Source organism: Eubalaena glacialis, chromosome 17 (assembly GCF_028564815.1).
Source record: "Eubalaena glacialis isolate mEubGla1 chromosome 17, mEubGla1.1.hap2.+ XY, whole genome shotgun sequence".
Taxonomy (NCBI): domain Eukaryota; kingdom Metazoa; phylum Chordata; class Mammalia; order Artiodactyla; family Balaenidae; genus Eubalaena; species Eubalaena glacialis.
This window is the reverse complement of record NC_083732.1, coordinates 293,819-308,605: the sequence shown is the minus strand read 5'-3', so window position 1 is coordinate 308,605 and position 14,787 is coordinate 293,819. Positions and strand designations below refer to the sequence as shown.

Below are 14,787 nucleotides of genomic sequence, written 5' to 3'. Positions count from 1 at the left end.
AAACGTCCGGGTATTTTCTCTAAAATCCTCCTCGCAGATTCTGTATTTCCTTCACTTACAACAATGTACGTTCCACAGCACCCAAGACAGAAATTTCTGGTTTTAATTATTTGCTCTTAAGGAGAAAGTAGTAAGGAAAGGAAGATAGTTATTACTACTTATTCATCAAAGCAACTTAATCAAATGTCTACAGTAGAACTGAATGAGGTCATCCTCAACTTGTCCCTGGAGCCACCCCTCTACTGGATTCTACCCGCTCTGCCTCTGATTTGACACCCACTCTGAGGAGCCTCTCTACTGGGAGATGACTTGGATCCAAGAGTCATTCTCAAAATGCTACCCATGCATTTTCCCCTAAAAAAGCAAAGCCTTGAAAAGGCCACGTCCACATTAATATGGAAATTGTACAGCATGTCAGGAAAAGGTAAAGCTGCAGCCACATCCCTAAGAAAACTCTTTGAGCCTCATCCAGTTTGTTTACATTTTCTCAAGGTCATTAACATTTTCCCTTCTCATCAACAGACTACAAAAAGCTCAAGAAAACTTGACATCCTAGGCCCTCTGTGTGCTCAACACTAAAGCAAGTCTAAGACAAAGATGGGGCTCCTTTCTGAAGCCAGGTAACCAGAATTCCACTCTGGACTCCGACCTGCCCTGTCACACAGCTCTGCAAGCCTCACTAGCACTGGACATTTAGCAAATTATCTCATCTCCCTGACTTCAGTTTCCCCATCTGCAAATTTAAGATAGTAATGTCTCCCTGACACTTCTATTAGGGATTACAGGAAATAACCCACATGAAGCATTACATATGATTAGCTTCTTTTCAAAGGAACAAGAATTTTCATGCCATCTGTTGCCTGCTGTCTTGGGCTGCCACAGGTTAGACTGGGAGAGGTGGGAACCAGCACCAAGTACTGAGACTAAAAAATCAGGGAGCGGGCTTCCCTGGTGGCGCAGTGGTTGAGAATCTGCCTGCCAATGCAGGGGACACGGGTTCGAGCCCTGGTCTGGGAAGATCCCACATGCCGCGGAGCAACTAAGCCCGTGAGCCACGATTACTGAGCCTGCGCGTCTGGAGCCTGTGCTCCACAACAAGAGAGGCCGCGACAGTGAGAGGCCCACGCACCGCGATGAAGAGTGGCCCCCGCTCGCCGCAACTAGAGAAAGCCCTCGCACAGAAACAAAGACCCAACACAGCCAAAACTAAAATCAATTAAAAAAAAAAAAAAAAAATCACGGAGCAAAGATTCTCGAGATAAATTCTAAAATGAACAAACCACTCTTCAGCTTACTTGATATAAGCACAAAATTCAACAATTTAAGTTTTGTTTCATTCATATCAAACAAACACTTAGAATGTGTGCCAATTTCAAACGTATGGTTACCGGGGGGAATGCGGGGAGGGATAAATTGGGAGATTGGGATTGACACATACACACCATATATAGTAGTATATATAGTAGTGTATAGCACAGGGAACTCTTCTCAATACTCTGTAATGACCTGAATAAGAGTGGATATATGTATATGTATAACTGATTCACTTTGCTGTACAGCAAAAACTAACACAACATTGTAAATCAACTATACTCCAGTAAAAATTAAAAAAGAACGTGTGCCGGTTTGAATACGAAGTAAAAAGATGACCTGAACAGGGCCCTGCCCTCCTTGGGGCTTACACATGTTAAACTGATCATCAGCAAGCCAGCGGAACCTTAAAGACCTAGTTGATCAATGCAGTACTTTAAAAAAAAAAGAAAAAAAAAGAAAAAGGTCTCCCTGTATGTTATAAGAAGCATATTGCTCTAAAATTCCTTTTTACAGTTTCTCAAGAAAACTGAGAAACAAAGAAAAGTGAGTGTCAAGCAATAGATCCTCCATAGTGAAGTCCATGCACGAGGCTATGTATCTGCAATAAAGTCAGGTTGTCCTTCAGTAACTAACCCCCCTGCAGGGTGGGATGAATCCGTGCTGCTGAAAGTACAAGAGTCAAGTGCAATGGCAAGGGTAAAATTCAAAAATCTGCCAGATGTCGTGTTCATGGACTAGCTTGGTTGTTGTCTTTGAAACTGATTGTGTACCTTGTTTTTAAATTTTAAAACATTCTGTCCCCCAATCAAGCATATCTATTTATAAATTATTCACACACACAGAAGCAAGGCACTGATTTATGGCAAGGTTTTCAGACTCTCAACACAACACAACAAAACACAACAGAATACAGAGCAAAGAAATAAGTCCTAGGATACACAGGAATATAACAAGTGATAAGAGAAGCATTTAGAGTCAGCAGAGGAAAACTATTCAGGAAGTGAAGCTGATAAAATTATTTGGAAAATATTAAAATTGATCTTTACCTCATATTACACACCACAATACATTAAAGTGTTAAATATAAATGTATAAAGCATTAAATATAAATAATGAAACCATAAAATTACTAGAGAAATAAGTAAACATTTCATTGATTTCATGATTTTAGTATGTCCTCACTACACAGACCTTTTTTTCCCCAATTATTTAATGCCTACCTATAGCTTTAAATTAAAAGCTTGGTTGGGCTTCCCTGGTGGCACAGTGGTTGAGAATCTGCCTGCCAATGCAGGGGACACGGGTTCGAGCCCTGGTCTGGGAAGATCCCACATGCCGCGGAGCAACTGGGCCCGTGAGCCACAATTACTGAGCCTGCGCGTCTGGAGCCTGTGCTCCGCAACAAGAGAGGCCGCGATAGTGAGAGGCCCGCGCACCGCGATGAAGAGTGGCCCCCGCTCGCCGCAACTGGAGAAAGCCCTCGCACAGAAACAAAGACCCAACACAGCCATAAATAAATAAATAAAAAATAAATTAAAAAAAAAAATAAAATAAAATAAAAGCTTGGTTTTTCTAAGAAAACTAGTCAGTGTAAGTGAACATAATCATTTTGGATACCTAATGAATTTGATACAAATGCAGCAAAAGAACATGTTGTCCAACAGTGACCTGATTGGAAAAGAACCTTTTCTATTTTTCTGAGCCCTGAGAGCAGTGGCCCCAGCCTTCAGTCATAGATGCAAATTACATCAAGAAACTGTGTTTGTGGGCTGGGGAGGCTGCAATTGGAGTAAAGAAGGTCTGATGAGGAACTCTTCATCTTTGCTGCAGACTTTTGTTTACTGGGGCTATTTCAGAATTTAAAAGTGGATCATGTGCTCAACATCACTAGTCATTAAGGAAATGCGAATCAAAACCAGGATGAAACACCACCTCACACCTGTTGGGATGGTTATTTAAAAACAAAGGAAAATATCAAATATTGGTGAAGATGTCAAGAAACTGGAACCCTTGTGCATTGCTGGTGGGAATGCAACATGGTACAGCTGCTGTGGAAAACTATGATAGTTCCTCAAAAACTTAAACATAGAATTACCATATGCTCTACCATTTTCACTCCTAGATGTATACTCAAAAGACTTGAAAGCAGGGACTGAAACACAGTTGTACATCAATGTTCACAGCAGCATTATTCACAATAATTGAAAGGTGGAAAGAACTCCAATGTCCATCAACAGGTGAACGGATAAACAAAACGTGGTCCATCCATACAATGGCATATTATTCAACCTTAGAAAGGAATGAAATGTTGACATGCTACAACATGGATGAACTTTGAGTATATTATGCTAAGTGAGATAAGCCAGACACACAAGGACAAACAGTGTGTGACTCCACTTATATGAGTTACCTAGAATAGGCAAATTTATAGAGACAGAAGGTATAACAGAGGTTACCGGGAGCTGGGTGGGGGGAGGTGGTGACTGGGGAGACAGAATGTGGAATTATTGTTTAATGGGTACAGAGTTTCTGTTTGAGATGATGAAAAACTTCCATATACTGGTGATGTTTGCACCACGTTATGAATGTACTTAATACCAGTGAACATACCTAAAAATATTAAAATGGTAAATTTTATGTTATGTATATTTTACCACAGTTTTTTAAAAAAACATATCATGGATTATGTGTGTATATACATGAGAGTTTACAGAGTAAAAAATGTACTTTTGCCTTAAAGTAGAGCAACTTCATTTATTCAGTCAACAAACATTAAATTTCTACACACTTATGAGATATGCACAGAAAAGTAGTTTACACAATTTAGTACCTAGACTTGCAGGGAGTAATTGGGAACAATGGACAAAAAGCATATTAAATGTGAAGTCCTATATATGTGATTATTCCGGCCCTGGGCTTTGTAGATTACCCGAGGATCCTGTGTGGATGGTGTGACAGGCCCTAGGTGCCCCTGCATCACTTCCAGCATCAGAGCTGATGGCTACCACCTGCTGGTGCTCACTCAGTTCTCACACACAACCACCAGCAGAGGTTGGCAAGGGTCTTCTCTGCTGCGTGATCAGAGAACACACACTTAGAAAGGTAGAGAACTATACCTGCGTTTTGAAATATGAATTTCATTCTGTTCGTAATTCCTCATAAGCACCCCTCAAAACAGGTCAATGACTCCTTTTGCATTGTTTAGCAGAAGGTGACACTGGGTGGTGTTCAGGTGAGACAAGGAGAGCTACCCAGAACAACTGCTCAGTGGGGCTTACCTGCGGGCCGAGCCTGCGGGCCGCATGTGCCTCCCTGAAGGCAGGGGCTCCGCTCACAAGAAGAACACATGTTCTTCCTTTTGTCAACCTTCAAAATCACAGGAAACAGTTTTAAAACATGTTCTATGATTCCACGATTACTTGGTAACAAACAGCCATTCAAACTCTTTAGCAATGTGTGAGAAAGGCAGACCTCAGACAGAAAGGGCAGGCATGCTGTTTTGTGAGCTGCATGTGTATATACGAAGGAAACGATCTGCAGTATATCATTTATGTTTATTAAATTTCCTTTTAAGCAATCTTAGTGCCTGTCACACATACATTAGTATTTCCCTCATCTCCCTTATCAGATTGTTTTCTTCGCATTGCCTACTCAAATTACTTTCAACCATGAACTCTGACATCCTCAGAATCATATCAAAAGAAACCAACCCCACAGAATTTGGCACAGATCTGAGTATCCCCCTTCCTTGTGCCTCACTATACCTGCAGAATTCTACCATAACAGCCATAAAGGAATGCTGCACACAATCATGAACACGTGTTCCCTGCTCTGGGCCTGCAGCACCCCACTTCCCTCAAAGGGGGAACAAGGAGCACATTTTCCACAGCACCCAGTACTCAGCACCCAGCACCCAGCAGAACCAGCCTGGCACAGAGCAGTTATTCAGCAAGTGTCTGTGGAATTGATGGATGAATATTAACTTTATAAGATTAGATTTGTGTTTAGAAGTGAATTTTTGTTATAGAAAGCCCCTCTCCCCCAAATCTAGCAGACATCTCCATACCAAATGAATGAAAAATAAATCTCAGCCAGTAACTTCAGATTTAGACAATTTAACAAATGTAAAACCACCAGGACAGAGCCAGGCACATTAAATGCAAGAAATCCTAGTTATTCTCTTAACTCCTGACAGCAAATATTTAAAGTTTTAAAGAAACTGTTACCATTAGATTCAGGAACTCCTGATCATAGACATAAAGGACACAATACCACAGACCTTTTTCTGGACCAATCCCCCGAATGCAGGCACCACCATCACTAACATTTTATAGAGCCCACAGCCAGTCACCATCCCAGCCCGAGGGCATGGGGTTCACGTATGGGGCAAGACCCGGAGAGCACAGTGGTAGGTAACTATAACAAAAACAACCTGTTTTCCAAACTCTAATAATAGACTGTAGAAAAACACATTTAGACACACACCTAACCCTAGAACTTTTAGTCATTTTAAAGCTATTAGCAAGGATCTTACCCCAACCAACAGCCTCTCCTCCACCCCCACTGCTACATCTAAAAATAAAGCAGCACATTAACACAGGCATATTTTGCTTGCTTCAACCAGGAGCTCAGAAAACTCCCTCAAGCCTTACTGCAGCAGGATCAGTCCATTGTACACTATGAGTCAGCACTTCTCCACATTTCTGGAAATTCCTCACCAGCAACATGACCTACACAGGAAGCCAACTTTCCATTTCAATGTATAACAGGAAGTATTCAAACACATTTCACCTAAACTGGAGAACTGTTTTAATGTAACTGCTGTTACATCAAAGTAAGTGAGAATCTACTGAAAGGCATTGTTAAAAAAAAAAGAATGAAGTATTTTATTTTAAAACACATAGACAAATCGTGATTTGCTAATCCAGTACAACCAATGTGAACACCGGCGCTTCAGCACCTAGAAGACAGGAAAACACAAATGACGTTGAAAACTGAACTCAGTCACTGTGCAGGGTTCTGCGGCACACACCACGGCAGAGCGGCACGACTTTGGAAAACCTGTGTGTGTTATATTAAGGGTCTGCTAAGTTTTGTTTTGAATATCTGACTTGGCCAGTAACATAATATACAGAAATAACAGTGGAAGTGTAAATATTTTTGGGAAAAAAACTTCTGTGGCAGATATTTTAATAGAATATCTCTCTCCCCTAATTAGTGGATCGAAATTATTAGATTAGCACAAAATACATTAACGGGTTACAGAGGTTTTATGTTTCAGAAGTGATTTTTTAGATTAACAGACTTTAAAACAGCCTGTCCATTAACTACAGCGCCTGTGTCTCTGCGTGCCATTTTCCCCCTTTACAGTCAGAAAGCTGCTTTCGCAGTTAAAAATGTCAGCTACAAGAAGTTGTTTTTCCACAATTCTTAAAGAGAGTTTCAAAACTTAAGTTCAATAAAAAGCCAAATACCTCAGCTATTACAGTCATTAATAAAATGCATTTAACATTCGTGCAGCATCAGAATGTAAGACATCTGCTTCTAATTTCAGTTTTGGCTCAGAATAAAAGTGCCTCCCCCACAACAGTCTGATTATAAACTGTTCTTTTCCTCCTCTCTCTTTTTCTTCTTTGGAAGCTGTTGTCCTTCATTCTTGCTGGAAGCCACCTGACCACTGCCAGGAAGAGGAATGCAAAACATTCCCAGGACCGGCTGTGACGTCAGCCCCACATTCCACCTCTCTGCGGTCAGGGCTGTCGGGAAACTCCAGCCTCCAGCAAAACCCCTCAAATGAGATAACAGCTGAGGCCTGCACTAAGTCACACTAAGAACTCCACGTTACGCTTTAAAGATGGATTGGGGGGTACTGAGCTGGCTTTATGAAGTATATTTACCACTGATATTCAAAATTTTTGTTTGTTTCTCGGGAGAAAAAAAACAAGGAAGAAGTGACTTAACAACAATGACCAGGAGACCGATCACCTTAGGCGTCAGTGTGCAGATGGGGTAAAAGATGGACAACAGAACAGTCTGGGCTTCAACCAGCAGACCTCGCTCAATTAAACAACCCCACAACCTGTCTCCAAACCCTCTCACAGGAAAAAGAGATGAAAGGCCCATTCAAGGATGCTTTAGAAATTAGTAGATGCATTTTCTCTAGAGAGAATTATTGTATACAGATAGAAACTGAAAGGTGTAAATATTACAGAGAAAAAACAAACATACACAAAATCTTCTTACAATTTTCATTTGTAACTTCCTAGATTTTTGTCAAGTGTATTTGTTAACATATTTGCAAATATATTAATAATACATGCTGTTATTAGGAGCAATCAACATCTAACATGACTGTGAACTGTAGTTCCTGGATAGAGGCGCATGTGTGCGCCTGTGTGCCGTATTACATGTGTGAACTTACCCACCTCCCATTAAGGTGCGTGTTGGAAAGAAAGAGCACAAGGTAAGAAGTAAAGGGATGTAAGTTCTAGTCCTAGTTCTGCCTCCAGAAAAGTTAATTACCTTTTCTGAATCTGTTTCCTCATCTATAAGAATCTAGTCCTACTTATACCACGAAGGTTATCTGAAGAGGAAATAAGAAAACAGACAAGAAAGTACTCTGGGAAGTTACTTGATTAGCTTCTGTCTATTAGGTGTTGTAATATGTCACTAATAAACGCATCCCAAGGATGAAACTGGGAATTCATTACAGTTGCCCAAGTGTCTGTCTGTAAGGGGAACTTTCCCGTAAAAGCCCTAAATCAAAGTAACTCAAACTTCCTGCCTTCTGCATGGTATAACAATAGCCCAGGATAGAAATCAGAATATCTAGTTGCCAGTAATGTCTCAGAGGTAGAAATATGAAGGAGGGAGAGGGAGATCTGTCATGTGTCCTACTCACCCACCTCTTAACTCTACCCCTCAGGGAGCCATGGGGAAGAAGGTCAGTATTGCAGAGGCTGCCCTTGAAATAGGCTCCCTGATTTCAATGAGGTAAGGAAAAGCTGAGGCAGCGGAGCTAAGTATCCAGAGGCAGAGCACACATAAGAACCAAAAGGACCCAAGTTATGATTTGAGCTATAGGGATATTTGGTGGAAGACAGTTAATGAGAGATATCTAGGACCAGAAGACCTGAGAATCCTAAGAAACTCCCATCTGATCTGTAGGGTAAGTGACAGAGGTCCTGTCTGATCAAGCATGACAATGTCCAGGGCCTCTCTTCTGCGTCCCAGCCTGAGTCAGGAGCCGTCCTAGAGCCCCTAACTCAAAGAGTGGCTGGGTCCTTTAGGAAAGAACCCTTCATTGATACCATAATCATGTCATTTAACTCTTCTTACTACTCTTTCCCAAAGTATAACTTTTGGGGACAGCTGTGCATTGTAGAAAGGGAAATCTAGACCTTTCAGGATTTACTGGACACTGTCCCTGATCTAATGTTGATCCTTGAGGACTTAACACCTCTGTGCTCTACCGGTTAAACTGAAGGTTTTATGAGTGACAAACACAAATGGAGTTTCTCTTATGATTATCTGCCCAGATTCTGAGTTTGTAGATGAAACACATACTCAGAAATGGGCAGAACTTCCACCTTTGCACCTTGATTCATGTAATGAGAACTGCTGTGATCAGAAGAGCTGGAAAGAAATCCAAAACTCTTCCCTGCAAAATAAAAATGAAAGAAATACTGCATCTTCTGAGGAATCACAAAGATTAATACCACCCCTGGAGGCTTGAAAGGTACAGGCTGGTGATTCCTATCACACCTCCTGTGTGGGCATCGGGCCTCCAAGGAAGACAGACAAGCTTTGAGAACGACAGCGGATTATCACAAGCTTAATCAGGGAGCAATTCCCACTGCTGCTGCAGATCCGGTTGTGGATTCTATCAATACTGGAGCAAATCAACCCGTTCCCTGACCTGATTTCCAGCTACCGATTTGAGAGGTAAATGTGAATGTGCATGTGTGTCTTCCTATTCCAACCAGCAGAGAAAACAGAAAGCTACTTGCTTTCACCTGGCAGGCAGCAGGGTACTTCCACCTGTTGTCCTAGTGCTATGTCAACCCTGGTGCTGCACCATAACTCAGTCTGCAGGAACATTATCATCTCACTGCCCCACAGGACAAGATGGCATCATACTGATAGGATCTGTTAGCAGGAAATAAAAGGTACCCTAGGACATGCTGGTAATACAAGTGTGTACCAGAGGATAGAAGAAAAATACTAGAAAAATTCAGGAGCTGCTCCCTGAGTAAAATTTCCAGTGGTGCTAGGATCTGGGGCATTTTAAGGTATTTCCTCCAAAGTGAAAAAATGTTGCACTTTTCATCTACTACCACCAAAAAAGGGGCACAAATCTTAGTATCGCTCATTGGATTCTGGAAGCAACACATGCTTACTTTACCTGCTCCTGCCATACCTGCCATCCTTCCCTCAACCCACACTTATGGCCTCATGGGAAAGTCTGCATGACAAGTAATCTGAAGTGGAAAAATGTCAAGCCTAGCTTTCAGATGGGCTGATATGACATGGGGTAGCAGCTGGAAATATGTGTGTTATAGCTTTGCAGCTCCCCTCAGAAAAGGCCTGACAGATGAGCAGAGCTCCATGTGCATCTTGGGTCCAATGTGCCCAGAGATGGAATGAGGTATGGCTCACACTGACTCGTGGGTGGCCATGACTGCTTAGCTGGGTAGTTGGGACTAGTCCTCGAGGGCACATCTCAACATCCATTTGACCCAGTAGCAAAGACAGGTAACAGTGTAAGCCAAACTGCTTGATGAAGAACCAAAGATTAGACGGATGATCACGAAGGGGAAAGGGAGATGATGGAAGAGCTGACAAAGAGACCGTCGGGGGACGTCCCTGGTGGCGCAGTGGTTGAGAATGCGCCTGCCAATGCAGGGGACATGGGTTTGATCCCTGGTCTGGGAAGGTCCCACATGTTGCGGAGCAACTAAGCCCATGCGCCACAACTACTGAGCCTGCACTCTAGAGCCCGTGAGCCACAACTACTGAGCCCACGAGCCACAACTACTGGCCCACGTGCCACAACTACTGAAGCCCATGCACTCTAGGGCCCACGTGTCGCAATTACTGAAGCCCACGCGCCTAGAGCCTGTGCTCCGTAACAAGAGAAGCCACCGCAATGAGAAGCCCGCATACCGCAACAAAGAGTAGCCTCCACTCGCCACAACTAGAGAAAGCCCGCGCACAGCAATGAAGACCCAACACAGTCAAAAATAATAAAAAAAATTAAATTAAATTAAAATAAAAGAGATTTGTACATTTTATTAAAAAAAAAAAAACAGAGAGAGAGAGAGACGGTCAGGGGACAAAGAATGACAGAGAATATCTGTGTCCCAGCTGAATGCTTCCTGGAAAAGAGGAGACTCTCAAAAACCAGGAGAACATGATAAATCACCTATAAATACTTGTCTGGGGACTTCCCTGGCGGTCCAGTGGTTGAGACTTCACTTTCCAAGGCAGGAGGTGCGGTTCGATCCTGGTCAGGGAGCTGAGATCCCACATGCCTTGCAGCCAAAAAACCGAAACATAAAACAGAAGCAATATTGTAACAAATTCAATAAAGACTTAAAAAAAAAATACTTGTCTGATTCTTTACAGAGCCAGATCCAGAGCTTGTCTGGTGGGTCACAAGCAGGATCTCGGTGGCAAAGGCTACAACACCACTACTGATCTGTCAGAGTGCAGCCTGCCAGGTCCAGCAACAACCCTGAGGGATCACCTGCCACAGGGCAGCAGGGTTTCTGTCAGGAAAGAGTAACAACAATGCATTCACTCAGCACTGGTTTTGCCCTCCTCGTCTGCCATGCTGTGCCAGCACCTCTGCAGTATATTCAACACACCAGGTACCAGACTTTGGCTGCCAGGGCAAATGGACCATGGAGTGCGTCATAACCACTGTGGAAGTGAGAACTCTTAATACCTATGCATACTTCTTTCCTCAGGGTGTCATTATATATTTATGCATGTTAAATCATATTCCTTCTGCCTTTCCTGTATTTTAAATAGGGTGTGTTGGTGATATTAGCCTATCAGCCATGCAATTCACTCCAAGTTACAGAATTATAGATTCCACTGCGCTCCCACTGCAGGGGGCACGGGTTCGATCCCTGGTTGGGGAAGTAAGACCCTGCATGCTGCACAGTGTGGCCAAAAAAAAAGGAATTCACCAAGAGTTCTGGGTTCAGAGAGAATAAATGCTAATATTCTCAGCTGGGAAACCTGGGCCATAATTCTAGTTTTGTCACTAGACCTTCTTTTTCACTTAGGTCATGGCAGGTCCGTGCTTTTGAAACAGTGTTATATAATGTTCTCTGTTTTCTGAATTCTCCACTATTAGTGCAAATGGTTTAATTCCTTTTTCCAAAAAAGGTTTTAATTTTTCATGGAACCAGCTATATTTTCTCAGTCTCCTGGGTAAGCACCACACACAGCTGGCTAAAGTTGGGGCACTGCCTACCATCATAGAACACTGTATGTTATCTTGGCTAATTCGTGCTATTTTCTTACCAAGCTCTGTCAAATCAGCCATTGACAGGCTGGAAAGAACTGGTGATAAAAGCCACATAAATACACCTCTGGGGTAACATGTATATTTCTTCTAGTCGCAGGGGTGGGGAAGCCAACAGTGGCTTGTTTGCTCTCCAAGTACGTTCAGATGGCCGGCAAGGAAGCTGAAGTGGTTCTAGAGCCTCCACAGGCTTTGCAGTCTCCTCACCAGCAGTGAGAACAGGCCCAGGGTGGCACAGTGTTTCACAGGCAATCCTAAAACTATAAGACATTTTCTCAGTCAGCTCTAAAGCAAACATATACCTTATCGTATGGATGATATAAATCCATTTTCCAGAAATATAATAGTCACAAACTTTGTAAGAGCTCCCGCCCTTAGTTACATATCAATGTTGTGGGTCAACGAATACCTGCATCAGACAAACGATGTTATGTGCTCTTCAAATCTCCTGTATTTAGTCTTATGAAAATGAGTTTCTATCAGACAACAGGCATTTATTGATTATCTCCTGGATAGATAGCTTCAAGGTGCTCACTGCTCCACATAAATGCTTTTTTGGTTGTTTGTCTTATAAAATAGCTGGAATTTCTGATACTGGAAGTTACTAAAGGAAAATGGAAGTCTTCTCTTCTAAATGATAACTAAAAATCTACTAGTGGTCAATACAAGTGTTTTCTTTAATACACTAAATGAGGATCACGCTTAGAAATTATTTATTCTGGAATCTATCAAAATGCTAAATAAAGAGACACTGAATTTGGGACTTGAATGAACCAGCTAGGTAAGGGCACGGCAATTATACAAGTACAGCTACAAAAGATATTCTTCTCGGGACTTCCCTGGTGGTCCGGTGGTTAAGAATCTGTCTTGCAATGCAGGGGACGCCGGTTCGAGGTCGGGGAACTAAGATCCCACGTGTCGCGGGGCAACTAAGCCCGCGTGTCACAACTGGAGAGCCCACACACCACAGCGAAAGATGCCACGTGCTGCAAACTAAGACTGGACGCAGCCAAAATAAATAAATAAACAAATATTTTTTTAAAAGATGCTTCTCATTATGTCCCTCTCACAGCAAAGATAATGGAGTAGGTCACACGCTATGAGCGCTCACGACACAGGTGAAATCGGTGAGGCAGACGCGCCTCCACTGGTCGACATAACACTTTCTACCTTAGGCAGCAGAGGAAGAGCCCAGAACACAGCACAGAATGTTTCGGATGCGCCTCCAGGGATAGTCAAGGAATCTGGTCTTATTATATTAGTCAGAACATGGGGAATTTTCCTAGACACTGTACGGAAAGGTTTATAAACACTGGAAGTATTTATTGCAACCCATAGCTGAAGCACTGTTTTGAATTATTGCTGGTTTTTAAAAAAAGCTAGCTTTCAATAATGATCTGGTTTGCCTTTATAAATTACAATTTGAATATTACAATGTGTTAATCATAGACGAGTGCATTTAATCCAGGTTGCTTTCATAAAGAAACTGCTGACCCCAACTATTCAAGATGTAACGCATGACAATGACTATGCTTGTTCCTCACTAGTGGAATGATACAAAAGAGCTGTTAGAGCAGCCGGCCAACAATACGCCTCCCTTTGGCCTGTAACTGTCAGAGAGAGAGCAATCCTTCCTCAAGCCTTGATGAGTAAACACATAACATCTGTCCTTATTCTTTCAACCTTGAAAGTCACAGTTAATTCTTGACATTACAGTCAGTTCAGAAAAGAAAACAGTACCCACCTTGCTTACTCACTCTCCTTTGGGTACCTCTAAATCACTGTGCTGTACAAATGTGTGCCTTCTTTCAGCAAGGAAGTGCTGTATGTAATTACCACCATTCGCTTTGTTAAGTTAACGTAACGAACAGGCTCTTCAAATGAAGACTATGCCTTATGCAGTTTCTTTACTAGCCTGGCTCATTGCAGCACTATTTACAATAGCTAGGACATAGAATGATGCCTGAACAACAGGTGTCTGTTGACCAGACTGACTGTAAGAAAGATACTCCAATGCCCCATGAAACACTGTATTTACATACAGTGCCTATTTACACTAAAGCCTTTACACTTGCAGAACTAATGATCCTAGTAAGCCTTACCAAAAGATTAAGCCATTAAAATCTCTAATTATGCTAAATGAAAAAATTATAAAAAGCTTTCACAACAGAATATGTATTCTTTACAAGTGTACACAGACATCTCCAGGACAAACCATGTGGTCAGTAAACTTAAAAAGATCAAAATCATACAAACTAACTTCTTTGACCACAATGAAATAAAATTAGAAATCAATAGTACAAAGACATGTTTAATTTCCACATATTTGTGAATTTTCCACAACACAATCCTAAATAACCAACAGTTCAATGAAGAAATCACAAGGGAAATTTGAAAATATTTTGAAAGGTATGAAATGGAAAGCACAACATAGCAAAACTTATGAAACGTAAATAAAGCAGTGTTCAGAGGAATATTTATACTTGTGAATAACTATATTAATAAGAATACAAATCAACCCCATCTTCCACATTAAAAAAGCAAAAATAAAAGCAAACTAAACCCAAAACAATCAGAAGGAAGAAAATGACAAGGATTAGGCAGAAATAAGTGAAATAGGGAATGGAAAAACAATAAACTAAATTGACAAAACCCAAAGATGGTTCCTTGGAAAGACTGACCAAATTGACAAACCATTAGCTAGACTGACCATGAAAAAATGAGAGAAGACTCAAATGGCAAAAATCAGGAATGAAACAGGGAAATCACTACCAACTTTACAGAAAGCAAAGGGATTATACAGAATACATTAAGGGAATAGTATGAACAATTATAACAATAAACTAGACAAATGAAATAATATGAACAAATTCCCAGAAAGACACAAACTACCAAAACTTACAGGTAGAAACAGAAAATCTGAATAGCTATAACAA

General features: G+C 41.6%; 1 protein-coding gene across 10 annotated transcripts in view; it reads right to left on the bottom strand.

The window, feature by feature from the left end:
* Positions 1–14,787, bottom strand: part of SPIDR (scaffold protein involved in DNA repair) — a 367,405-nt gene that overhangs the window by 150,431 nt on the left and 202,187 nt on the right. Inside the window, exons 1-2 of one of the 10 annotated variants that reach the window (XM_061171853.1) lie at positions 5,594–5,652; positions 4,593–4,680 (exon numbers count right to left, since the gene is read on the bottom strand). The exons of 7 other annotated variants lie outside the window; for them this stretch is intronic. In XM_061171853.1, coding sequence (XP_061027836.1) covers positions 4,593–4,618 — 26 coding nt within the window. In that variant the 5' untranslated portion in view covers positions 4,619–4,680; positions 5,594–5,652. Of the gene's footprint in view, positions 1–4,592; positions 4,681–5,540; positions 5,653–14,787 lie in introns of those variants that run through there. 2 more of the 10 variants (XM_061171852.1, XM_061171855.1) reach the window with 2 other exon arrangements.